The sequence below is a fragment of the Antechinus flavipes genome, chromosome 6, assembly GCF_016432865.1.
Source record: "Antechinus flavipes isolate AdamAnt ecotype Samford, QLD, Australia chromosome 6, AdamAnt_v2, whole genome shotgun sequence".
Taxonomy (NCBI): domain Eukaryota; kingdom Metazoa; phylum Chordata; class Mammalia; order Dasyuromorphia; family Dasyuridae; genus Antechinus; species Antechinus flavipes.
The window spans coordinates 241,906,921-241,934,458 of NC_067403.1; the positions used below are offsets into that span (position 1 = coordinate 241,906,921).

General features: G+C 43.9%; 1 protein-coding gene across 1 annotated transcript in view; it reads left to right on the plus strand.

The window, feature by feature from the left end:
* PTPRJ (protein tyrosine phosphatase receptor type J) overlaps nt 1–27,538 on the plus strand; it is a 157,395-nt gene that overhangs the window by 104,246 nt on the left and 25,611 nt on the right. The window contains exons 2-7 of the mRNA XM_051966657.1: nt 9,808–9,826; nt 11,986–12,216; nt 15,181–15,444; nt 18,167–18,418; nt 23,872–24,123; nt 25,598–25,858. Coding sequence (XP_051822617.1) covers nt 9,808–9,826; nt 11,986–12,216; nt 15,181–15,444; nt 18,167–18,418; nt 23,872–24,123; nt 25,598–25,858 — 1,279 coding nt within the window. The remainder of the gene's footprint in view (nt 1–9,807; nt 9,827–11,985; nt 12,217–15,180; nt 15,445–18,166; nt 18,419–23,871; nt 24,124–25,597; nt 25,859–27,538) is intronic.

The window sequence follows — 27,538 nt, forward strand, 5'->3', positions numbered from 1 at the left end:
GTGACTTGTCTAGAGTCACATAACATGGCTAGTGAACATCCAAAGCAGCATTTGAACTTGTCTTACCTGTTGCAAGTCACTGCTCCTTCCACAGCAATAGAACACAGGTTGTGAGCTAATTAGCCCAGTGGGGGAGTTTTAGCTTAATTTTCTGGTCGTTTTTTTAATTAAAGCTTTTTATTTTTCAAAATATATGCATGGATAATTCTTCGACATTAACCTTTGCAAAACCTTATGTTCCATTCCCCTCCTCCCCCTCCCCCTCAGATGGCAAGTAGTTCTGGTCATTTTTTAGATTATTTTTTCTAACTTGTTTTGATAGAACCACAGCAGTGAAAGTACAACCGAATTGTAAATTATACAATTTCCTTGACTTTGTTAAAATATCTAAAATTGAGGCTATTATCATTCAGTGATGTTTTCGGTCGGTCCATCGAGCTCCACGGAGCTAAGTCTTAGCGGGCAGCCATTGGGGAGTAATTGGATGCTTGGAGCCAGAGAACAGGATTCTCCTCTTTACTCAGACACCTACTGTGTGACAGGGGATGTATTCAATGCCTCCAGACTCACTTTTCTTCCTCTTTTGAAGGGGGACGATGCTTGAGCCCTCTGTTTTGGGGGTGATCGTGAAGAGCCCTCACGGGGCACATAGCAGCTCCGGGAACAGTTTGGCAGTTGAGGACCCATCTCATGGCTAATCCAGCCACGAGCCTCTTGAGGGCATTCTACCATAGGTTTTCTCCAGTCCTTTTTGGGATCCTTTCCAGCCTGGGCAGCCCGGCAGAGTTTGGGGTCGATGGCTCTCACCAATGGCTCTTTATTTGCTTCTCGGATGGACGGTACTTAATGGAGGCGTGGGGAGCGTCGAGGCTCTCTAGCACTCTGCAGATGGAAGGACTGTTCCTGAGGATATTGTTACCCGACCTTGACCTCATTAATGCTGCTTTGATCAGGGATATCTGTCTGGTTTTGGGCTCCTTTGGTCTTTACTCACGTAGGAGGAAAGTGCCCGGGTCCCTTGCTTTGCGGAGAGAGCCCGGGAGGGCCAGGAAGCGAGGGGAGCCGCCCCCCGGCAGTGTTCGCAGAGGGGATCCCACTCAAGTTCCCTCACCTATTTTTGAAGTCCTTCCTATGAGCAGAGGAGAGTCAGCACGGTGAGATCGATAAAGAGCTGGCTCCTGAGCCTGAAGACTTGGGTTCAAGGCCTGCCTCTGAAACACGGGCTCTCTGACCCGTTATTGCCCTTTCTGGGCTCCCGAGCCAAGTCTTGGTTGGGCTAAATTGGGAGAGTTCTGCTTAGGCAGGGGTGGGGTGGGGGAGTTCCCATGCCAGGAGTTTCGAATCCTACCTCTTCCCCCTCCCGCTTCTCCCCAGATGTGTGAAGGCCGCCTTTGTCTTCCAGATGTTCGGTCTCCCGAATGATGGAAGCTGCCAGCCCCGGCATTTGGGTCGTGGGGCTAGCGTAGACCTTGCTCGCTCTCCCGGCCACAAAGCCGGCTCTTGGTTAATTTGCAAAGCAGGAGACTGACTGTCCTCGAATGACCTAAATGCTGGTTTTAAAGAATTTCTCCTCTTTCTTTTCAAAGCAGGTTCATTTCCTCCCTTGTGGCTGCGTGTTGGGTCTCCTCAGCTCCTGTCTGGCTGCTTAAGTAGAATGAGCCAGCAGCTTCCATTGGTAGGAAAGCAGGGTCCCGGCTACAATAGAAAGTCAGGCCTGAAAAGATGGCCTTGGCTCACCCCCCACGGTGCGGAGAAGCGGGGGGACCAAGACCCCAAGGCAAGTGACTTGTCCAAGATCGTGACGTCCGCTTGTGTCAGAGGTCAAATAATCCAGTCTCTCCTCTCCTGCCTCTGAGCTTCTCCTGCCGTCCTAAGTTGCTTTTCCCACCCTGGATTCCCAAAAGATGCACAGTAACTCTTAAGTGCGATATATTTATTTCTGTCCAACTGGACTCGTGTTCGCCTTATGCTCAGAATCAGAACAGCCTCACATGCTTTGCATTTCTTTTTGTTTCGACTTATTTTAAATTTTTATTAGCATTTTATCGAAATGAACCCTATGGCTTTTTAAAAAAAGTTTAGCTATTTTCCTAAATGTGATTTTTTATTTTTATTACAGAGCAACCGTAGGAGAATTTAGGAATCTTAAAACAACCCTGTTGTGTTTCAGATGGGGAAAGTGGATCCAGAGAGGAAGCGCCTCCTGGAAAAGGTGCTGTCCCGCACTGGTTCAGGGCCTTTCCCGCACTGGTTCAGGGCCTTTCCCACACTGGTTCAGGGCCTTTCCTCCCTGGACATGGCCAGTGCTCTATCACTGAAATCACAGGTTCCGTTGATGTCCTTAATCTGTGCAAAGGCCTTGTTCAGAGGACTAAGGGGTGCCAGATAGCAAGATGACCAGTATTTCTAGGACTAAGTGACCAACCTAGGATCTAAGGTGGGATTTGAACTCTGGCCTTCTGGAGACCTTACAATGAATAGTGCTCAAGGTCAAGGAGGAGATCTGGGATTCAGATCGGTGTTCTCCAGCCTCCAGGCCGATGTTTTTTCTTTTTTTCTGCCCGTGTGGTGGTCCCGGGTGGGCCGAACAATGTTTGCCCTTGGCCCATTTCAGACACTTCTGAAATGACTCTGCTGATAGGTCCATAGCTACTCTACTCAATTGGAGCAACCATTGGTGCTTGGACAGAAGCACCTTCTGCCTTCAAGCCTGGATCCTCGGATGCTAGAACTGGGTCATCGTCTCTAACTCCCTCTTTTGACAGATGGGGAAACTGAGGCAAATCACTTAAGGTCGCGCAGCTTGGAGATGGTGAAGGGAGGGTTTGCATCCTGGTGCTTTCCCCATTCTTTCCAACAGTCTCCCATCGGAGGCAGCCGGTTCTTCAAAGTGTCAGCAGTCGGAGGAGCGCGCTAACTCGGCCTGGCGCCGGCGGCTCCTCGAGGGAAGGTACCGTAGGTTTCTTAGAGATTTCAGATGCAATCAGGGCAGTTCTCCCTGTACTGCTTCCCAGGTCACTGTGAGGTAGGATGGAAAAGCAGCCATTATTTTGGGAGGCAGGAGCTTCCTGCTTCCCTTTCCCCACCTCTGGTTGTCCTCTGCTGCGTTTCCATGTGTAGGGGAAGGTCACGGCCCAGGTGTTTTTCTCCTTTCTGTCTGCCTTTCCCTTGTATGAGGAAAAGGTCAAGACTCCAGATTTAGTTTGCCTTTACTGATGTTGCCAGCTGCCAACGGCCAGTTCTGTTTTGTGTAGGAGGTGTAATAGCCAAAGAGTCGGGGATTGTCAGAGTGGGGAGGGTGTGAAGCCTTAGAAAGTCACCCTCCCTCCCCTCAGGGATGTTAACCGTCAGTGCCCCCCTGGGGATGGGCAATGACTAGCTCAGGGGCACCCAGCTGATAGAAAGCCTTGGGCCTGCTGAATTCCAGGATTGGGTTGTGTTTTTGCTTATTTTGTTCCCCCTCCTTCTCCTCTTGCTCATCCTCCTCTTTTTCTTTCTCCTTTTCTTCCTCCTCTTCCTTCTCCTCCTTTTCCTCCTCTTCTTCCTTCTCCTTTTCTTCTTTCCTCCTCTTCTTCCTCCTCCTCCTTTTCTCCCTCCTCCTTCTTCCTCCTCCTCCTTCTTCCTCCTCCTCCTGCTCTTCCTCCTCTTCTTCCTCCTCTTTTTCCTCCTCCTTTTCCTCTTCCCCTTGCCTCTCCTTTTCCTCCTTTTCTTCCTCTTCTTCCTTCTCCTTTTCTTCTTTCCTATTCTTCCTCCTTTTCTCCCTCCTCTTCCTCTCTCTTCCCTCCCTCCTCCCCCTTCTTTTTTTTGTCTGAACTTGACAAACACCATCCATGATGAGGCTCTTTCTCCTGGGCTGTGTGACTAGTCTCTCTCCCCCCACCCCCCAGTGTCCCCTGTATCTGTGCTGACAGCGTTTGCACCAGGGAGATTGGGATGAGGGTGACAGCGGCAGGAAGCTGCCTTGGACTCGGAAAGTGAAAACGTGCTTATTCCTCGGCCCCGAAAGTGTTGGATCAGGAACATGACTCGTAGCTTTGCATATTAAAAAAAATTACATCAGTGGATAAAAATACCGCCTGTCACACTGTGTGGGGGCTTTGCTTTAGAGATATAAAGGGCCTATTGTCTGTCACCCGTTCTGTTATTCCGTCACTTATTAGCCATCCCCCAAACCTGAACATTCGGCGTGAAAAAGCTGAAACCCTGCTCCTCCTTAGTGTCTGAACGGCACCGGGTGATTCACCTGCAGGCCCTGCAGCGGGGAGGGCGGGGAGGCCGTGGGTTTCCAGTCTTCCTCTGGGGTTTGAGATTTAATAATTGGTGCTGAGCGCCGGGTCTTCATTCAGTGCATATTTATTAAGATTCTGCTAAGAGGGGGAGGAAGAAGGAGGGAGTGGGAGAGGAAAAGTGGGGGGGACACAGAGATGGATAGAGAGGGAGAGGGAAAGGAAGAGGAAAAGAGATGGAAGGAGGGATGGAGAGAGGGAGGGAGGGATGGAGAGACAGAGATGGACAGAGAGAAAGAGACAGAGACAGAGGGGAGAGAGAGGAAGAGGGAGAAGGAGAGTGGGGTGTGCAGAGCCTGCCCTCAAAGAGTTTACAATCTAACCATGTGAGTCTATGTTCAGATGAGCAACAGGCAGTCTGGGAATGTCGGAGGAGGGTGAGCCCTTTCAACCAGGTCTAATCAAGGCAGTCTTCTGGGAGGAGGTGGTACCCGAGCCGGGCGTAGACAACGGGATTTCTGTGGGCAGAGATGAGAAAGTGTGTCCCAGGCAGGAGGATTAGTCTGCAAGGAAGGAGCATCTGTAAAGTGAGCGTGCCGGACAATGGGAAGGGCCCTGGCTGGAAGACCAGGGGACCCTGTTCAAGCCCCACTCTGATGTTTATGACCTGTGTGACCCAGGACAAGGCTCTTTCCTCACTTGTTCATGAGGGCGGTGGGCAGAAGGGGCTCGAGTCCCATGCAGATGAAGATCTGGCAATCTGGTCATGGATATCTAGTTTTCCTGGCTCTATATTAGATAGAATATCTAATATTCTATCATTAGTCTATTAATTAGTCCCTTAATTTAGTCTATTATTAGTCTAATAATAGTCCATTATTAGTCTCCTTGAATTCATACATGTCGTTGTATCGATTGATTAAAATGTAGAGTGATGTGAAGGGAAAGAAATAATATGAAATAAGGCTGGAAAATAGATTGGACACCGACTATGGAGGGCCTTGAATGCCAGGTTGAGGGGTTTTTGTTTTATTTTGTGGGCAAGGGGGAGCCATAGAAGGCTTTTGAGCCCAGAAGTGACACGGTCAGTCTGTCCCTTATGAAGGTTCTTTTGACTGGGGCAAGATGGGTGAGGGCTCAGGAGCCTCTAGACTCAGCCGGGAGACTTTTGTTGGCCCGGCCTTTGGATCCAGACACCGAGGATAGAAAAGACAGATTCTGAATTCTGGGAACTTTCAATCCTTTTATAGACTTGAGTGACACATATGATGGGGGAGGGAGCTGTTTTCAAGTATCTGTGGGGCAGAAAAGCCAGCGGAGACTTGCTCTGCTTGGCCCAGGTGGGACAACTAGGGTGGACCTAGAGTTAGGTGGGCCTGAGTTCAAACGTGGCCTCGGGTAATTCCTATGCAGCCTGTGGCACAAATATATTTTTGTCCCCATTTTACAGACATGGAAACTGAGTCCTACTGTTTGTGATTTGCTCTAAGCAACATACTTAAATGTTGGAGTCAGGACTTGAATCCAGCTTTCCAGCTGATCATTCTTTCCTTTATATCATCCCACTCCACTCTTGATTATGTGGACAGGGGAGGGAATTCACTCGCTCTCTCAGTGGAGTTGTTCATATAGTTTGTAGAAAAGGTAGCGGGCAGTTTACATGACCCAGGTCTGGATGAGAAAAGAATCCAGTGGCCAGAATGGACCACTCTCCCCTAGTAGGATGCATGTCCCTGGAGGATGGTGATGGTGTGGAGTTTTTGTTGTTTTTTGGCACATAGTAGGCACTTTAATACACACGTGTTACACTTCTTTTCGCTCCGAATGCTCCTAGATTGCACTTCATTTTGTGCATTTAGGGTTTTTTGTGTCAGAATGTGTGTGTATGTGTGTAATGAGTCACGGTCAGGGGAGAGATGGCAACTAAAAATAAGAAGCAGCTGATATTTACCTCGGGTATTATTTTCCAGAGCGGTTTAGGGCATTTCCCAGGATCCCGCTGTACGGGACCCTCGCTAGCTTTCTTGTGTAACCCCCTTATTGTTCAGATAAAGAAAGGACCGACGGCTCCAATGATCCCATTGAGCCTTTACCACAAGGCCAAAACACAGGCCCTGCAGGTATTATTTGTCTCCATGTGACACCGTGAGAGATGTTAATTAAATGGTCGGCTCAACCCTGGGCTCTTCCCTCTGCCCCCTGTAGTCTCCGTCCTGGGGAGGGCCTCCTGATACTCCCACCGGAGAAGCTGCCCAGTGCCGCCAGCCTCGGGTGTCCCGAGGATTTTAGGAGGAAAAGAAGAAGAAAAGCGTCCAGTGTCGGGAAGGAGGACGAGCCCCCCAGCTCGCAGGGAGACAAAGGGGGCGTCTGTTCTCCTGAAATAGAAGGGCGGGGGCCCCCCGGCCCACAGATTTTGTCGAGTTGGACTCTGTCAATGGCCAGACTTTGTCCTCTCAATGTCCCCGCTGTGACTGCGGACTATGGGCTACTGTCAGAGTAAAGGGAAAACCCTCAACCCTTTCCCTCCCCCACCGGGTCCTATCGGCCCCCCTTTGTTTCTTCATTTGCATAAATGGTCAGATTGGGTGGTGGAGAGCGAGGTTCCATATCTAGGAAATGGTGGCTTTTGGGGGGTCGTGAATAGTACTGTTCATTCTGGTCCGTTCCTCTCTAGCAGTTTTTTTCTGAAAAAGATCTGAGAGTGTCAGTGGACTAGAAGCTCAAGATGAGACAATGAGGTGATATGGCTGGCAAGAAAGTAAATGTGATTTTGGGTCGGGTTAAGACCCAAGGCTGCAAGAGGAGACGGTCCTGCTGTCCTCGGGCCTGGCCGGACCGTGTTGGGAGAGTTGTGTTTAGTTCTGGGCCCCACACTTTGGGAAGGGCATCGAGCACTTGGAGAGTCCGGGGAGGCCTTGGGTCCATGCCACGTGAAGACTGGCTGAAGGGACTGGGGCTATTTTGAGTTTCCTGCAGAAGAGGATCCTTGGAAGAGGAGTGAGCTGTCCGGAAGCCTTTGAAAGGCTGTACTCTGGAGGACGGCCCAGAGTTCTTTCTGCTGAACCTCAGAGGGCAGAACTTGGCCCAGTGGGGAGACGCCCCCAAGAGGTGCATTTAGGATGGGTGAGGGGAGACGCTTCTTACCAGCGAGCCCCCCAAAGTGGAACGGGGGCTGAGGTGAGGGGAGGCCGCCATGTCTGTCCCCTTTCTGTGGGGGAATGGAATCAAAGGCCCGAGAACCCTCTGAAGGGACGACAGAAGGGATTTCTGCTCAGGCGGGAGTTGGACCGGCAGGTTCTTGAGGTGCAGGCCCTGTTCTAACCGTGTAACATAAGCAGTTGCTTAAAAATGGCTGGTGAGCGGTGGTAGATGGGACGTGCTGAGACGGGGGCCGTCCTGGCTGCCGCGGCCTTCTCTCCCCCTCGGGACCTTCCAAACTGCTGTGCCGTGGCCCTCGAACAGTGCCGGGAGTGTGAGGATTTTCTGGGGGAAAGGGAGTGCGGGTGAGGGCTCCTTCTCTGTTCGTAGGCCACAGAGGCTCTTTGGGCCCCCTCCAAAAGGGAAGTAAGGGAGACCATCCCTACAGGAAGTGCTACTGGGAAGCTCTGCAGCCAACTTCTTCTTCTGCTTTGTCACATTTGGATGCAATGTGAGAACACTGGATTTTTTTTAAAGCACTCCCCCATGTAGATTTGCTTTCGCCCTCTGCTCCTGGCTTAATAGAGGGAAGTCGGGTCTTCATTTGGGGAGGTTTGATGTCAATTTTTTTTCTAAAGCTTTGAATAAATTTTTGTCACCTCTTTAGGGACCTTTTAGGCCAGAGATTCTTAACCTGAGGCCTGTGAATTTGCTCTTAATCATATTTTGATAATTTATAATTATGTTAAAAATTTATAAGCCTACGTATTTTAGGTTTTTAAAAACATGTTTCTGAGAAGGGGCCCATAGACCTCACCAGCCTCTGATTCTGCTCTCATCGATTCCACAAACTAGCCAGGTGACCTTATGCAAGTGATTTGACCTCTCTGGGGTTCAAGGTTCTCATGTGTCAGCTGATTTCCAAGTTCCCGGTGGCGACAAAATGCTCCGATTCCTGCTTTCATGGCATTGATTTTAAAAAAGCATCAATTGCTGCCATCTGCTGATAGAAGGAAGGAAACGAGGCACTTTGAGTCTTTCCTCAATGGAAGAGAAATTAAATATTATAATTTCAATTTCAATTCAGTTCAAGAGACAGTCATTGAATGGCTACTATGGGCCGGGCCCTGGGCTAGGTATTGTATGTTCAGAGATGACATCAAAACAGTCCAACTGTTCCCGCTTTCAAGGAAGTAATATAGGGGACAAAGCGGTAACATGTGTGGCTTGGTATGTATGATAGACGTGGAATAAATATAAAGGAGATTTGCAGGTTACAGAATATTAACAAAGTCGGGGAGTAGGCCGGGCCTGCGGTGGGACGTGGCCTCTGCACTTGGCGTTGAGGGGCCTTTGGTATTCTAAGAGATGGAGGTGAGAAGGAGAGGGCGGGCGGGACACGGCGAGAGAGAACGAGCTTTTTGACCTAAGTTAGTGACCCGGTCCGTTGTCACACTGGGAATCGGGATTGGGATGGAGGATGAGAAGAAAAGATGGTTCACTTAGGTGGCAAGAATGAGGGATGACGGCTCCTAAGTCAGGAGAGGACGGGGAGGCCTCTGGGACTCCCGAAGATGGCTACAGCTCTGTCCCCGCAAAGATTTAAAAAGGGCGGATTCTTTCTCTTTTGCACACTGCTCTGGGAATTTGGAAATGATGTGGACTTGGGGAAATGGTTTTTGTTGAGTTCTTCTACCTCTTCGCCCTGCCTCCCGTGACCCTCGGCTAATGTTTTAGAAGGAAACCCAAAGGCTTTCTCTGCCCTGGTGGTGATGGGGTTCCAGGGAGGAGAGCAGCAGGGCAGCCATGGGCTGCGTGACCTTGGCTCATAAAACGAAAATTGAAAAATGAATGCAGGAGATTCCCCATGTTTTTTCCTCTTAACTCCCTTTTAAGAACAACAATAAACAAAAAAAGCATCATGAGATCTCTGGGACAATTTAACGCACTACTCAGCATTTCTGCGGGTTTTTACTGTTTAGGGGGTCATGAAAGAATCTGTGGCAGGACTATCTTGGGCCGCTAAAATGGGAACCACCGGGGGTCATGGACTCACAGTCAGAAGGGGACGGCACCCTCCTCTAGTTCAAACTCCTCATTTTGCAGATGAGGAAATAGGACTGGAGAGAAGAATGACTCTTCCAAGATCATACAGTAGCTGAGCTGGGATTTGAATCCAGGCTCTGACTTCAGAGTCGGCTCTTTTTCTGCTAAAACACATTGGATCCCTGAGTACTAAGATCCACTGGCCAAATGCTCCCATTCTTGCTGCCTGTGCTTTGGGATGGATTTCTGAGCAATGGTCCAGCTTGGACACCTCCCTTCTCCCCTCCCCCCCAATCTCCCCAGCTGCAAAATTATCAATTGTTTTTTTTTTTTCTGGTTTGCATTTTCTGTAGCCTAGTGGGTCCACTGATTTCCTTTTTTTCTTTTTCTGTTGCAGATTGCTGTTGCAAGTGACTGTAAGTACCATGGATTTCTTTGTAAATATGCTGTCTGTTTTCTACTGACCTCTGATGGAGATGCAGGGGAATGCATGTTCACTCAAGATCACCAAGTCTTCAGACATTTTGGCTGATGATCTTTCCTTCTTTTCTTCCCTCCTTCCTTCTTTCCTCCCTCATTCTCTCCCTCCTTTCCTTCTTTTTTTCCTTATCTTCTTCCCTTTCTCTCTCCTTACTTCCTCCTCTTCTTCATTTTTTCCTTCCTTCCCTTCCTCATTTTTTCCTTCCTTCCTTTACTTCCTCCTTCCCTCCTTCTCTCCTTCCTTATTTTCTTGTTTTTTTCATCCTTCTTCCCTTTCTCCCTCCTTACTTCCTTTCCTTCCTCATTTTTTCCTTCCTTCCCTTCCTCATTGTTTCCTTCCTTCCTTCACTTCCTCCTTCCCTCCTTCTCTCCTTCCTTCCTTATTTCCTCCCTCCTTTCCTTCTTTTTTCTATCCTTCTTCCTTTCCACCCTCCCTCCTTCCTTCCTTCCCTTCCTCCTTCTTTCTCTCCTTCCTTCACTTCTTCCTTCCCTCCTTCTCTCCTTCCTCCCTTGCTCCCTCCCTCCTTTCCTCCTTCTCTTCTTTTTTTCCTTCCTTCTTCCCTTTCTCCCTCCCTTCCTCCCTGTCCTCCTTCTTCCCTCCCTTCCCATTTTGGGAAGCCAGTAAGGTCCACCTTTTTTTTAGCTTTGACTTCCTTTCAGGGTCAGGGAGCCATAGTTCATCAAATGGACTTTTGGAATTACAGTAGTCCATGTATAAACACTTAGAATTTCTGGGCGGTTTCTTTCTTCATTAATCTGATTGGCAAATAAACCAGAGACTGGCGAGTGCTTGAATCCCTGGGATCAGAAGAGGCTCTGTACATCCAAAGAACAAAGCAGTTAGAAAGTAATGGGATGTATATAGGAGGGAGGTTAAAAAGGCTGGGGTGTGTAATGTGGGGGAGGGGGGAATTTAAAATCAGCTGATAAGGATTTAAAAAAAATTCTTATTGATGATTTAAAAAAAAATACTGCTGTCATTTCCCTCAGCCTGCGTAGAATGTTTCTTGGGAATGTAGATAGGAGTTTCAGTAAACAAATCAATACACTGCCCATGTCAGAAAATGAAAGCTTTATTTGCACCTGGGGTCTGGCCACTTCCATGCTGAGAGGGAAGTGGATTGTATCATGCTCAGGCCTCTATTTCCCTCTTCATCATGGTGCTTCTCAGCAACACCATCCTCTTGTTTCTGCCTTTTTGCTCTGTATCGATTTAAGCGATCTTTCCTGAATCTCTTTGAATTCTTCATACTCATAATTTCTTTTGCCATATTCCGACTATATTCATGTTTCCCAATTTGTTCAATCTTTTCCCAGTCAATTTTTGCTTAGAGGGGAACATTCCTTCTCTCTCTAACCACATTGGGGCCTAATGGTAGCTAGCTAAAATTTAATCAATAGGTGATAATTTTAATACATGCTTACAAACTGCTTTATATGCTGTGGGGAGAATTTGGGATTTGGAATTATGGGACATGGGCATGAATTCCAGCTCTTACATACTGATTGTGGGACCCTAGAACTTTTTTTAGTTTCAGTATTCCTAATCTATAAAATGGGGACAAATATGTCTACTTCACAGGGTTATTTTGAGGCAAGTGCTTTGTGCTTAAAACTCTATAGAAATGAGAATAATAGTTTATTGTTTTATTTGATCCAGTAAGGTAGATGCTGTATGTCTTCTACTTTTCCATGTTACAGATGTGGAAACTGAGACTTAGAGAAAGGATAAATGGCTTTCCCTGAATTGTAATACCTGGGAACCAGCAAAGGTGGAATTTAAATCCAGGACTGTTCCCACCGTTTTATCTTGCTTCACTTTCAGTGAAATCTTCTCTCCTGAGAAGCTTGTCTGCCTTGGTGAGGCAGTGCCATGTGGCGAAAGAAGTTTGGGTTTGGGTTTGGAGAACAAAAATTCGAAGTCCAGTTCTGTTCCTCAGGACTCGGTCTCTGCGGGTTCTGGTTTCCTCGTTGAAGAGACCGGACGGGATGTTCTCTGACAATCTTGTGTTTTTTTCATCCTACAATAATCGATGATGTCCAATTTCAAGGTTATGACAACTGAGACCCTATTTTTGGATCTTGTTTCCTATAGGTGTTCAATGTGATCCGATGACTTTAAGTTCCACAACCACTGAAATTGACTTGATTGATTTATCAGAAAACTTGTCCATCAGCAACGTGACCAGTGCAGGGAGATATGTGTCTTGGAGCATGCAGTCAGAGAACGGAGGGAACAAGACAATTGGGGGACTGAGCCCTGGGGAGACGTACGAGATCGAGCTGAAGAATGGCACCAGTACCTGCTGCAAAAAGTGGTCCACACGTAAGTGACATCAGATCTTTTGTGGGCAGAGGTCCCGCCAGGGCTTCTTTAGGTAGAAGGCTGCTCCCCGTCATCCGGCAGAGTGTGCGGGTGAAAGCAGACACGAAACTTGGTTTCAAGCCCTGATCTCAGCTCTAGAAGCTCTCGAGGGATTTGCCATCTTGTTCACTTGGACATTAGTGAGAGCCAGCTGTGTTCAGAGCCTTGGGCTAGCCCAAGGTGGTGTCTGGGGGAAGAAAAAGGTCAGCGGAATATAGCCTCTGCCCCAGGCTGTTAGGGAGAACAGGGAGGTGGACAGGTTTCCATCACAGAGATGATACATGGGTCCTTTAGAGACGTGGAAGGCAGAGGATGAGGAGATGGTGGCCGTGGCTTCTTGGAACATATGGCAGAGCTTTTGAAGTAAGACTGCAAGATGAGGGAGTGGCTAGATTGTGGGGAGCCTTGAATGTCAAGCAGATGAACTGGGACTTTACTGGATGGACAGATACTAGGGAGACACTGAAGGTTCTCAAATACAGGAATTCATGGTTAGATCTATACTGGTCTTGAGTTCAAAACCTTGGACAAATTTGTGGTATAAACACTCCTCCTTGGACCACTTCCATTTTTTGGTGAAATATACAGAGACATATCTTCATCCCATTGTCTGCTAAGTGGGCCTTCCCCAGCTTCTCTGGCTATTTATCAGTTGTCTTGGTGGGCAAGAGGAGCTTCCTAGCTGAAGGTTTTAATGAGGCTGCTGGGTGATGTACAGTGCTGGGCTTTCATCTGGGAAACCCTGAGTTCAAATCCCAGTTCAGTCTTTTACTATGTTAGTTAATTGGGCAAGGTCAGCCCAGCCTCAGTTTCCCTTTGTAAACTGGAGATGATAATATCTCCCTTCTAGATTTACTGTGACAGTCAAAGGCTTCACAATCATTAAAACAGCGTAGAAATGTTGGCTATTGTTATTTCTGACTAAACTTTGACGATTTCTCCCCAACTCCCATCTCCATTTAGCTGCTTCCATGGGCCAGGTCTTCTCAGAGTCCACATGGAGACGGACTTTGCCCATCTCTCTCTCACCTTGTTCTTCTGCCATTGGCTTCTCCTGCCTCATCCATTCCCTCTGTTTTTGTCATGGGTCTCTATAATTCATAGAAGTAAATGTGGTGTTGGAGAGAGAGGATCTTGGCTCCTAGATCTGGGAAAGACTTGAGGCATTTCCTTAAATTCCCTCATTTTAGAGAGGAGGAAACTGGCATGCCAGGAAGACCCCCATAGTGGCCCAGGGCTGTTCAGGTAGAAGGTAGTAGCATGGGGATTCACACGGTGCTCCTCTGACTGACTCCATGTTCTGTACCATTCCTATTGGATCTTAGAACCCTTTGTGCATCAGTCTGTGTCCCCAGACTTTTCCCAAGCTGAGCCTTCCTCTCTAAGAAGCTCGTACCTTCTCTTTCACGATCCTGGGTCTTTTTTCTGAATAGGATCATATTGGTGGTTTGCAAAGTGTTTCCCGTGAACCCTTTGGGTTCTGAGACCCTTGAAGATGGGGCAGAAGCTTGTCGTTATTGTTTTGCATGCCATGGAACATTCGTTAAGTGTGGAAGCCACCAGGGAAGCTTGTCTTTGCTTTTGGCACGCTGCGGCTGGATTTCCTTTTCAGAATGGTGCACAGGAACATACTGAGATGATGAAGTTCTTACAGAATAAAATTACCTTTTTCTCCTGGAGTCTTTCCACCACTTCCATCCAAATCACTCAAATTACCTGGATCTCAGTTTGCTCCCTATAAGATGAGAGTGTTGGACTGGATGCCCTGCGGTTCCTACTAAAATCTGAACTTGTGGAAATTCAATTCTGCAGGTTTTTGTGGTGCACCTTGTGTGCTAGGTGCTGGGGCTGGGTGGTTCACCAATGTATATAAAAGCATTTATTAAATCCCAAGCATATGCAGTACAAATATTAAAGCAAAAATAGTCCCTGGATGTCTTCAGGGACCTTTGTTCTAACGGGGAAAGATGGCACAAAATGGGAAGGTGTCATTTGGTCCAAGAAAAGATAAGTGAATAGGGTTCGTACCCTTTGGAACCTTGCCCTCCAGGAAGGAACAGCAGAAATAGAGTCCAATCACCCAGGATATATGCCCACAAGGTACTCGGAGAAGGGAGGAAGGAGGATGGCTCCTGCCTGGAGGGCAGGGATGGCTTCATGGTGGCTTGGCTCCTGATTGTTTTGATCCTTTTTCCTCTTTGCCATTTGTCTTTTTCTTTTTATTATAGGCTGAGGTTAGAGTCTGAGCCCCTCCCTGGAGTCTTTCTGAAATGAAGACAATGGACAAATTGAGCTCTCAGGGGAGGACCTTTCCAACTGTGGAACCTTGGTTACACTGTGACCTTTTAGAATTCCCTGATTTCTGTCAAGGTCATCTCTCTCACATCCCCTGTTACTTCCTAATTATCTGTTATAGGGGAGAGTAGGGCTGGCTCTAGATCTGAGGACATGAGTTTAAATTCTCTCATATTAACTTGGCCAAGTCACTTCCTACCTTCTTAACTCAGTTCCCTCATTTGTAAAATGAAAAGGTTGGACTAGAGGCGTCTGATGGTCCTATCCAATGCTAGACCCACGATTCAATAATCTCTGTTTGGAATAATGTTTAATTGTCTGTGAAGACTTTTTTTTGCCAGAGGAAGCTTCTTGAGTTCAGGAGCTGTTTTCATTTCTGTCTTTTTATAGCCCTAGTGCACAACACATAGTAGGTGTTTTGTAAATACTTATTGAATTAAATGGAATCAAATTGAATTCTAGACCAGGCTTTTTATTAATCCTTTTGTTCTTGTGGCCGAAGTAAAGGAATAAACCTTACTTTGTGATGGGAGAAATACTTTGGAGGCTTCTAAATGTGGAGCATGCTTTTGTTCTTCTGTTTTATTATTTACTACAATCTTTTTTTTTTTCCTTTAAAAATTTAAACAGAACCTAATCCTGTATCTGACATTGAAGTTGTCAGCGTGGGTACAACCGAGGTGACCTTGACCTGGAAGAACTCTGACCGAGCTGCTTCTCAGTACAAATACATTGTACAGTACCAGCAAGCACGTGAAGCGAAGGTCATCACCAGCCGGCATCCGGGCGTTACGGTCACAGACTTAGCAGCTGGCACTTATTATGTGTTCTCAATCACCCCAGAACTGGAAGATGGGACTCGGGGACTCCCGAAAGTTGTGACTGTTGTGACAAGTATGTCAGTGTTCCCTGAGCAATAATTAAGTCCCTCTGTGGATGGGATGGCCTTGGGCCACGGGACCCCTCAATTCATATTGACTGAGTGATAAAGGGATTGCTTATCAAGTCTGGGGAAAAAAGAAGCGGGCTGGGGTTTATTGGAATTGAAAACACTGAAACAGCTGGGTGATTGAGTTCTCAGACTGTTTGGATGGGGAGACTTCCCCCTCTGTGCCAGTCCCTTCCAGCCTCGAGTGACTGAAGGAGGCTTTCATAGAACTTAGGGTGGTCATGCTAAAAGCACTGGGCCTTAGTTAGGCTTGTTGTAGTTCATACAAAGAAAGGCCTCAGACCTAAAATAGGAGGCACTTGGAGGTGGGCTGGGTGCAAGCAGGGATGGAACCGGGGCTGGGGAAATCAAGGATAGGAACGTTCAGACCCTAGAAGAGGGAATCAGAAAGCCCGTTGTATTGCTGGGTGGATTTGGCACCTAGAAGTTTGCCAGGCTGTAATTACTCCTCCATCTATGGGGTGGGGAAACCTTATCCTCCATTCTCTCTACAATAGACCATCTCAAAGATGTCTGGGCCGTGGTTTTGCTAAGGAAGGATGGGTTTTTGCCAGTGTGGGCCAGTCCCTCTGCCTGAGGAGATTGCAGTCTCATCCGAAGTCATCCTTCTCCCTTCCTTCCTGTAAACTCTCCATTGAGGATTTATTAAGTAGTTTGTCAGGATACGGTTTTTATTTTTATTTTTAAAGTTTTCCTGGTGTTTTTTGTATTTATAGCCTGGTTGTTTCTTGAAATGTCCTGGTTTTTCCTAGTGAATGAGCCCTCTCATGATAATGAAAAGACACAGTCATATATTTGTGAATTTTAATGTCTGTGTGTGTGTGTGTGTGTGTGTGTGTGTGTGAGAGAGAGAGAGAGAGAGAGACAGAGAGACAGAGACAGAGAGAGACAGAGAGACAGAGAGACAGAGAGAGAGAGAGAGAGAGAGAGAGAGAGAGAGAGAGAGAGAGACAGAGACAGAGAGACAGACAGACAGACGGAGACAGAGAGAGATAGAGACAGAGCCACAGAGAAAGAGACAGAGAAAATGAGTGAGAGTGTGTGTTTGACTTGGAAATAGAGACTTAATCAGAAACTATCAAGCAATTATTGCCTACAAAATATCTTTCCTGTTTACTTGCAGGCTCAGCTGAAGGAACTGAGGCCATTTAGTTTAGAGAGAGAAGACTTGCTGGGATAGGAAGAGGAGAGTTGTTTTTAATCTCTGCCATTTTTTCCCGTCCACTTTTGGACAGGGACTAGTAGGAAGCTGTGAGAGTGTGTGTATGTGTGTGTGTGTGTGTGTGTGTGTGTGTGTGTGTGTGTGTGAGAGAGAGAGAGAGAGAGAGAGTGACAATGTGAATGTAGGTGACTGTGTACATGTGTATGACTTTATTTGTGCTTGTATGAGTATGTTTGAAAGTATGAGTGTGCATATGTGTATGAGGATGTGTGAGAATATGTATGTGCAAACGTGTGAGAGTGTGTGTGAGTGAGCTCATGTGTGTGTGTATCGGTTTAAACGTCAGACAGAAACTGGCCTTTCTGCAGCTTCTTCCCTAAATAGAGCAAGTCTCACCTTGCTGCCACAAGTCGCCACTCTGTCCCTGTATGAACCGTCTGTTCTCTGGGCTAATTATCTCCCCCTCCCGTCAACAACAGCCTTTCCCTGTCAGATCTGCGGCCTCCTGACACGCTGGTTGCCTTCCTCTGGCTGTCTTCCAGCTTGTCCCTGTTCTCCTTAAAATGCGCCCCTAGAAGTAACCCTCATGCTCCTGGCCCGGCCTGGCCCCGGCTACATGGCTTGGTGTCTTGTAGAGGGATTGGAAGGCTTTAAGTTCCCCATGGAGGGATATATTTGTGTATTTTAATGCCTGTGTGTGTGTGTGTGAGAGAGAGAAAGAGAGACAGAGAGACACAGAGAGAGACAGACAGATAAACAGAGAGACAGATAGACAGAGAGACAGAGAGAGAGAGACAGACAGAGACAGAGAGACAGAGAGACAGAGAGAGAGACAGACAGACAGAGACAGAGAGAGACAGAGAGACAGAGAGACAAAGACAGACAGAGACAGAGACAGAGAGACAGAGAGAGGCAGAGACAGAGAGGTTTCTGGGAGAGTGGTTAGAGAGCTGGCTCCAGAGTCAGGAAGATGTGGATTCAAGTTCTGCCTGTGGTTAGTCACTTGCCTCTCAGTGCATTAGGAAGCTCCCTAAGGTTTTAGGTGGCAGAGAAAGTGCTGAGCTGCATTAGTCTGGGTGGTTTCCTAATCCAAGAGTTCTCTATGTCAGGGCTTCTTAAACTTTTCCCATTCACCACTCCTGTTTGTCCAGGCCCTGGGTACATAGGTATACAAAATAGGTATACAGATCAAATGTTTATTGATAATCATAATTTCATGATCCCCATATTTAGTTATGTGACCCCCACATAGGATCATGACCCACAGTTTAAGAAGCTTTGCTTTTTGTCACTAAAATCACAAGTTCTATTCCCTGTGTTCAATATGGTGCCCCTTTGGTTGATGAGTTAAAATTGATTGCTAACTTTCTCTCTCTCTCTGTCTCTGTCTCTCTCTCTCTCTTCTCTTTCTCTTGCCCTCCCTCTCTTCCTCCCTCTTTCTCTCCCTTACTCCTTCTCCCTCCTCTCTTTTCCTCTCTCTCCCTTTCCTGTTCTTTTCCAAACAGAACCGAATCCAGTGTCTGACCTCCAGGTCACAGATGTGGGCCTAGCTGCGGCCACCCTAAGCTGGCACTCGGACAACGGCACTGTGGCAGCCCGTTTGCTATTTAAAGCCTTTGAAGATGAGACGAAGCCATTCTCCCAGGTGCTACTGAATATTTCACGCCTCGAGCCAGGTTTCCAGTACCAGTTCACTCCGTCTCTTCCAGAACCTTGTCAGGCCCAAGGAGACTCCAACGCCACCCAGAGCAGGCCAGGTGAGCATGGAATTGCTTTTCCTGTTTTCTCTTGCTGAATCTGCTCCTCTCAGGTGAAACTGAGGGAGGAGGTTGGATTTGCCAAAGGGAGGAGGATGATAGGAGTAGTGAGAGAAATTCAGTGAAGAACACAGTGATTTGGGGATCGATTTACTGAAACATAACTGTGCTTGCTTACTCTCTGAAATCCCTGACCCTCATCTTGCACAGTGTCCTCAGGGCCCTGCTTTTGCATGATGCTAATGCCAGGGAACTGCAATCCAATTTAGGAAATACAAGGGGTCCGCTCTGTACAGATCCTTGTGCTTGGCCCCGGGGGGAGATGTGAAGTTTGGGTCCGACACGGCCCTGCCCTTGTGAACTTCCAAGACGGTTGTAGCAGGAGACCCAACTATATAGGTAATTATAATGCATAGTACTGAATGCCACATAAAGGTCTGATGATGGAGAAAACCCTTGTTCCCCAGCGATTTGGAGGTAGAGATTAAGGAGAACATGACATGTGTAGCTTGGGATTTAAAGGGTAAAAAATCTGCCCATGAGGGTGAGCAGTAACCAGATTGCTACATGTTTTCAACCCAATTAAAAATTAAAAAAAATATTTTTATGCTGAACTCAACACAAAAATAAACAAGCATTTCCACATGAAGACACAGAGTATTGTATCATGAATTTCAGTACCATATCATTGCTTAAAAAAAATAAATATATATTTACTTTCAAAACTACCTGTTGTCTGTGCTTCCCTTTAAACTTGCTATTCTCTGTGAAATATTTTTCCTTTCTTTCTTTTTTTTTTTTTTTTTGGCATCCCTATTTCTTTGTCTCCTTCCCTCCCTCCCCCCGATACCCCAATTCCAATTGAAAACAATCTTCCCCTCACCCCCATTACGGTTAAGCAAAGTCAACAAACCAGACCCACACAGTGACTACGAATTGTTTTCCTGCTCAAGTGACTCAGCATCAGTTCATAGATGACGATTCTCTGAAATAATCTTTATGGTGCAATAATATTCTGTTGCATTCATATATTACAGCTTGTTTAGCTGTTCCCCGTTTAATGAGCACCCTATTAGTTCTCAGTTCTTTGCCTTTTTATTTATTCTTTTTAATTTTCTTCAGCATCAGGAAATTATTTTACTTATCATTTTATTTTTTCCTTTTAAGTATTATTCTTCTCCCGTCTTTTCCCTACCACTTTATTCCCAACTATGTCCCTGAGTTTTATATATTTCTATACCAAACTGTGTATATGTGTGCTAAAATCTCGTAGGTTCATTTTATACAAGAACAAAGTTGATCTGATGCCCACATTTTTGTCTATCATTCTTCTCCCAATTATTGGAACTGCCCTACTTCCTTCTTCCTCTTTTCTAGTGTATTTCTTTTGCTTTCTTTTCTCCTTCCCCCATTTAAAATCCTTAGACTAGCACCAACTTATTTCTTCTCTAGGATATCTTATTTTTCTTAGGGAACTACCTCAAATCATTAGAAGACATTAAAATTTTGAAGAACTTTAAGGTTCCCCCATTGGACTATTAGTCCTTCATCATTAGGTAGCCTTTTTAGTTGCTCAAATTTGTCTTTCTAGATTTCTTTTTACTTTCTTTTACCTTCTCTTTACTTTATTATTTCAAAATTCCTATTCTGCTCCAATTATTTTATCAATAATACTTGAAAAGTCTCCTATTATACGAAATATCTATTCTTTGCCTCCTTTCCCCATAGATTTATGCTCATCTTTGTAGTATAAATTATTTTTACTGTAAACCTCTATATTTATATAGAAGTTGCCTTATCTTGTGTTATCCTAATTATGGCTCCTTGATTCTTGAACTCTTTTTCCTTGAAGTGAGAGCTCTGAGTTTGGCTATGGCATTCTTAGGATTTTTATTTTTGGAGTCTTATTTACAGAGGTGATTAGTAGATTCTTTCTTTTTTTCACTTTGCCCTCAGATTCTAATGCATTTAGTGAGTTTTCATTAATCATTTCTTGAAATATTATGTTTGGACTTTAAGAAAATTATTATGATTTAAGAATCTGATAATTCTTAAATTACCTCTCCTTAATGTCAGTTATTTTTGGCATTAGATAGCTTACATTTTCATTCCCCCCCAAAAAAACTTTTAATTTTGTTTTAATATTTCTTTCTGTCTCATGAAGTCATTGATTTGTGTTTGGTCTATAGTAATTTTCAGGGATTTATCTCTGGACCTATATAAAAATTTTTTTTAAATAATGATAGGTACGATTTGGTCTTTGTTGCTTTGTTGACCTCTATCACCTAGGATGTGTTTGCACAAGAGGGTTGGTTAGTTTTACATCTTGCCTTTGATCTTTAAACCTTGGAGTTCTGGATCTTCAGGGATATCTATGGTATTTTAGGACAGAGTGCTTGGGACCTCAGAGGCTCTGGGTTTGAAGTGTCCTAGTTTATGTGCTGCTATGAACATAGGCCCCAAATACTATGAACTAAGGTCCACACTATGAATAATCCAACTCTGCTGGGCCTTTTTCCATATTGCTGCTTCTAGATACAGAACTTTGTAATCTATTGGTATTTTTGGCCCATCCTTTGTTAAACTGGGAAATTTCTATCATTATTCCGGTTCCCTTTCCTTTTGCCTGTGGGCAAAGTGACTTTTTGTGGGTGGAGGAAGTTATTTGCTCCTAAATAACCAACTTACTTCCCTTCTGGGATATCTCATTTTTCTTTGTATCTAATTGTTCTTAGGTTTTTGCTAGAATGGATATGTGGGAGATGGGCTCTCTGTCTCTGTGTGGGCAGCCATCATTGTCCATGATGTTCTTCTCTTTCTGGGACTCTTTGCACAAAGGAACTTCTTTGTTCGATAACATGCTTTGGGCGATAATAATAATAACCATAATAAGAATAATAACAACAATTACAGTATTTATATGATGTTTTAAGGTTTGGAAAACAATTTAAAAATGGAAAACAATTAATATTTTTAAATTGTTTTCCAAACCTTAAAACAACATATAAATACTCATTTGATCCTCACAACAACCTTGGGAGGTAGATGCTATTTTTATTCCATTTTCAGATGGTGAAACTGAGACAAATGATGGTTAAGTGACTTGACCAGAATCACACAGATACTGGGAAGTATCCGATGATAGATTTGAACCCCAGCCTTCCTGACTTTGAGAAAACATTAGGATAATTATGAGTAGATCAGATTCAGACTCAGTTCTTCTGGGTCCTGAATGGAGGCCATAAGCCTGTCATTCAGTTCTTAATGTTTTATGTATCATGGACCTCTTGGACAGCTCATATATCCCATTTCATTCTAATGTTTTAAAATGCATAAAATAAAATACATAGGGCTAAAAAGGAAATCAGTTGTATTTGATGTTCATAAAAACTACGTGAGCTAGATCCTGTTATTATCCCCATTTTGCAGACTGAGGGAAAAGTGACTTATCTAGAGTCCCTCAGCTATTAATTATCTGAGATAACATTTGTACTCAGGCTTTTTTGATTCTAAGTCCAGTGTTTGTCCATTGCATTACTCGATGCCCTGAGGATCAAGCAGAGAACAGAAAAACTTAATCTGCAGAGAGATGGTTTGGTAGATATGTCTTGTGATGCATGAGTCACACCCCATGGGCTGGCCGTGGGTCTGTATGTTTGTGATACCCTTGAGTAGTATTGTGGGGATCGCTTTTTCATCTCTCCCTTGACTGACAAAGTAGATAGACTGAGAAGACTTGCCTTCTAGCTCATGGTGGTAGCTTCATTGATTGATAGTTTTATGTTTTAGACAGGGGGGAAAGTAAAAGAGGGCCTGAAGAGGTTAGTCCAAAGTCACTGCAAGCCCTGGAAGGATGGAGGCCAAACACTAGTTGTTTAATGTAGGAAAACACAGCCAATTAATTAGTTTTTATAATAACTTTTATTAAGTTATTATATTAATATAATATATTAAATAAATGTTATAATATTTAATGTTATATTTAATTCAATAATATTTTATATTTATATAATATGTAATATAAATATAAATTATCATTTTATAGTATATAATAATATAAATTACATTACACTATAATTTAATAATAATAATAAAATAACAAATAACTATATTAAATATATTAAAGTTATTAGTAAAATAACTTTTATTAAGGACATATTAGGTGCCAGGTTTTATGTTTGGCCCTGGCTCAGCACAGTCAACAGATAGTCCTTTCACTTAAGGGCCTTACAATTTAATAAAGGAGACAATAGGCAAATATATATAAAATATATACAAAGCAAATGCAAATACACACACACACACACACACACACACACACACACACAGACACACACAAAGAGCAAACTGTGAACAGCATAAGTGGGAAATGAGAGAGAAGGCACTGAAATTGGAAAGGCTTCCTGTAAAAGGTAGGATTTTATCTGGATCTTACAAGAATCTAGGAGGGAAATCATTCTGGGCACAGGGGATAGCATACCCAGAGCTTAGAGATGAGTCTGCTTTGCGTAACAGCAAGGAGACCAGTGTCATTGGACCAAAGAGTAGGGCTAAGAGGACTAGAAAGATAGGAGGGGGGCTACCTTTGGATGCCAAATAGAGCATTTTGATCCTGGAGGCAATATGGAGCCACTGTGATTTATGGAGTGGGGGGTGTGTGATATGGTTAAACTTGCACTTTAGAAAAATTATTGTAATGGTTGAATGGAGGATGGACTGGAATGGAGAGAAGCTTGAGGCGGGCAGACCCACCAGTAGCTATTGTGATAATCTACACTATGGGTGATGAGGGCCTGTATTAGAGGGATGACATAGGCTGTCAATGAGCAGGGTCTTTGGAACATAGAATGTCAGCTAGAGGGGCCCTTAGACTAGAGAAGATCAGAATTGGTCAGAGAAGATCAGAACTGGAGGGGTCTTCAAAGTGCAGGAAGTCAGAAACTGAGTAAATATATGGAGCAGAGTGAAATGGCTTGGGCCAGATGTAGAGCCAGAATTTTAATTTTTGGACTCCTAACCTTCTGCTTTAAATATTCTTTAACTGTTACCTCTTTTGGGTCTCCTTAGGTCAACTTTACTTCCCAAATGCCAAGTTACCCCAACAGCTTCATGGATTGAGCATTGTGATTGTTCATATAGTTACCATAAAATGGGATACTCAGCCCACTAAATGCCCACTGGTATAGAAATGGTCTTTCTTGGGCCAGAATGGCAAGGGAGTTAGGGATGGGAAACTGAGAGCCTTGAAATTGAATGGGATGGCAAAATAATCTCTTTGATATGAAGAAGAAATCAAGAGAAAATCATAACCATACTATGATGGTTATTGGGATATTGCTTGGGGAAATGCAACCAGGGCATACCTTGGGAAGCTAGGATATGCTAATTTTACACTCGCTAAGAGAAGACAAGAAGCCTTTGCTGCTTTTGATAATGACCTTTTGTATCGTTAGACACAGGTGTCAACGGCACAGAGATGAGCACGGTGGTGGATGACTCCCTTTGGCCAACCTTTGGCCCCAACACATTGGCACATGAATGTAACTTCCAAAAGAGAGACCAGTTGGCTGCAGAGATCTCCCAAAACACATTGACAAGGGTCCACATTACTGGGTTAAATTCGGGAACTTCCTACCAGGTCACTGTTTTTTCTCAAGCGGCCAATGGGACTGAAGGAGACCCTCTGATGAAAATCTTCAAGACAAGTAAGTATAATTCTTCTAGAATCACTCACAAGAAGCAGGCATACGTACAGATAAGGACCAGGTTTCCAAAAAACCTACATGGACTCAATTTTTGATTCTTGTTTCTGTTATTCAGAGATCTCATCTGCACCCCGCCTTTGGTTCTCATACAGCCACCATCCTACTTCAGGCCCTTAGTAGATCCCACTTGGACTATTGCAGTAGCCCCCTAATTGAACTCTCTTGGATTCTTGTCTCCTTTTTCTCCAGTCTTCTACCTACACAGCAGCTCAAATACTTTTCATTAATAATAAATAGCATTTATTTAACCCTTTAAAATCTACAGAGTCATGGGACATACTCTTGTTGTTGAGCTGTTTTCAGGTGTGTCCAATTCTCCATGACCCTATCTGGGGTTTTCTTGCTAAAGATACTGAGGTGTTTTGCCATTTCCTTCTCCAGTTCATTTTATACATGAGGAATTTGAGGCAAACAGACTTAAGTAACTTGAGCTAGATCACCACTTAGTGTTTGGGTTGGATTTAAACTCTCGAGTCCTCCTGATCCTAGCACTAGCACTCTATCCACTGAGCTACCTAGCTGCACCATTTGACATATAGTATCTCATTTGATTCTCACAACCACCCTGGGAAATAGGTGTTATTATTATTTCCTTTTACAGATGAAAAAACTGAGAGGCATCCTTTTCCAGGATGATATTCTAGGAAGTTTCTCAAAGCTAGGTTTGAATGTAGGTTTTTCTGACTCTAAACTAGTTTTCCAGTCACTGCCTACACGGGATGATTTTTAACACACACTCTTTGAAGGGAAGTATTTCTTGGCATTCTTAGTTGTTAATGTTCATGGTGGCAGCAGAACACAATGGAGGCAAAATTTGTTCCAAGTCAGGAGGACTTTGATCCACATCTTACTCTTTAAGCTTATGACCCAGTCATTACTTTAATTTTTGTTTCCTTAATCATAAAATAAAGATGTTTCACTCATTCTACTTCATGATCCTTTTCAGCTCTAAGTCTATGATCATTGGATCATTTATTATCATTTATTATTATGCTCATTTATTTATTTGTGTCATGTCCCCAAAGTGTGATGTTACTGGACCATTTTTACATTTTATGTACATAAATTAATAATTTATATTACTAAAGCATAGCCACGTGAAGCAACTTATCCAGGGCCAAACAGCTTGTAAACATCAGAACTGGAAATTGAACTCATGTTTTTGCCTTTCTCTGTATCCTAGTGTTTAACATGTGCAAGATATATAGTAAACAATTAATAAATGGTGGAGCCTGACTGATGGAATACCGGTTTTCAGACCTCACATCTCAAGCTCTTTCCATTCCTCTATGACTATTGACCTGAAAGAGAATATGTTGTATTTGACTGAATACATTTTCTGAGGAAGAATGGATTTTTTCCCCCAGTTCCTTCTGGTCCTGTGACTAATTTTGTGTGTTTTCCTTTTTAACAGATTCTAGTCAAGTGGTTAATGTCAGAATTGTGGAAGTCAGTGACACAGGAGTGAAGTTGACTTGGGAGAACAGTGATAACTCGTCTAGCTACACGTATAGGATACAGGTGGCTGAGGATGGTCATTCCTTTGACCAGAATTCTAATGATACCCATGTTGCTATCACAGGACTCAATTCTAGCACATTATATAACTTCACAGTATATCCTAAAAGAAACTATGATCCTGAAGGTCAACCAGCTTTTATTCAGACTTACACAGGTAAGTTCTCTCTTTAGTGACCAGGGTCTGTCTGCTTTGGCTATTGAATATATTAATGTTGAAGAAGAAAACAACAAAAAAAAAAAAAAAAGAGTCTAAACTTTGGGTCTAAAGATTGAACTCTGATGGAGAGAAAGGATGTTCCTTGGGAGTCTTTGTATCCTTTCCCTGAAGAATTCCAGTCTAGTTGGTTCTCTTTTTTGCAATATTCTTCTTTTGAGCCTTCTTCTTGTTGACCTGATGTATAGAAAACAGGCTGGTCCCCATTCTGAAGAGAATCCTATCATTTGAGACAGTTATTATTATTATTTTTTAAATTTTAATGTCTTTTTATTGATAGAAAGCATACCAGGGTAATTTGAGACAGTTATTTTAAAAAATTTCATAAAAAGTAATGTTTGCTTAATTGAATTCAATAAATAGTTAAATGACTGCTCTGCATAAGGCACTGTCCTTGTGCTGGATAAACAAAGACAAAAATGAGACTTTTAGCCTTCATGGATTCAGTGATCTATAGAATGAACATATTTTAAATGAAGCATATTGTAATCTTCTGACAAGATTTCATTTTTTTGTCTTTGTACCCCCAGTGCCCAACTTGATGTCGATACATAGTCAGGGCTCAGTGAATGCTTATTAGATTGAATCAAATGAAGAAGCAGCCTCTTCTTGTTAAAAGTTGTATTTCCCTTTTTTTAAAAATTATAGCTATTTATTGACAAAACATATGCATAGATAGTTTTTCAAAATTTACCCATGCAAAAACTTCTGTTCCAACTTTCCCCCTCCTTCCCTCCATCCCACTCCCCTAGATGGCAGGTAGTCCCATACATGTTAAATATGTTAAAGTATATGTTAAATATAATACATATGTATTATATATTTTATATATATATATAATATAGATACAAATACATATGTAAAAGTTGTATTTCTAATGCCTCAAGAAGTTCAAATTCCATGATTTATGGCCGAAATTCTACCCTTCTTCCCTACTGTATTCATTCTTGGACACTGCCTTTTAGGAAGGACATTGGTAAGCTGGAGATTGTCTAGAGTGGGATGACCAAGTTAGTGAAGGTCTTGAATTCCTGCCATCTCAAGGTTCGTTGAAGGAACTGGGATTGTTTAACCTCTAAGAGAGAAGATTTAGAGGGAGCATGATAGCCACTTTCCAAGATTTGAAGGACTGATACATGAAAGAATGAAGAAATTTGGTCTTCTGGGCTCCAGAAGACAGCATCAAGAGCTTGGTGTCAAGAAAATCTTGACCATAACTAATGATTGATGATGACGATGATAAATTGGAACTCCTCAGAAGTTAGAGTAAGATGCTAATAATAAGAATTGTAATAATGATGATGATGGTGATGGTGAGAAGAGCTATCCCAAAGGGGAATGGAATGCTAAGATAGTTGTGGATTTTTCAACGTTGGAGGTCTTTGAGCAAAGACTGGGATAATAACTAATAACTAAGAAGTTAGTATGTCATAGGGGAGGGATTTTTGTCTTGATATGAGTTGGGTTTTTCAGGTCCCTTTCATTCCAAGATTCTGGAATGTGGGAATTTATCTGCCTCCAATGTCCGCTGCTCACATGTCCACATCCTGGTCCTCAACCTAGTGACCAGGCAGTGAGAAGTTTGGAGTGTTTCAGCCTGGTCTGCCTGAGCTATTCCCT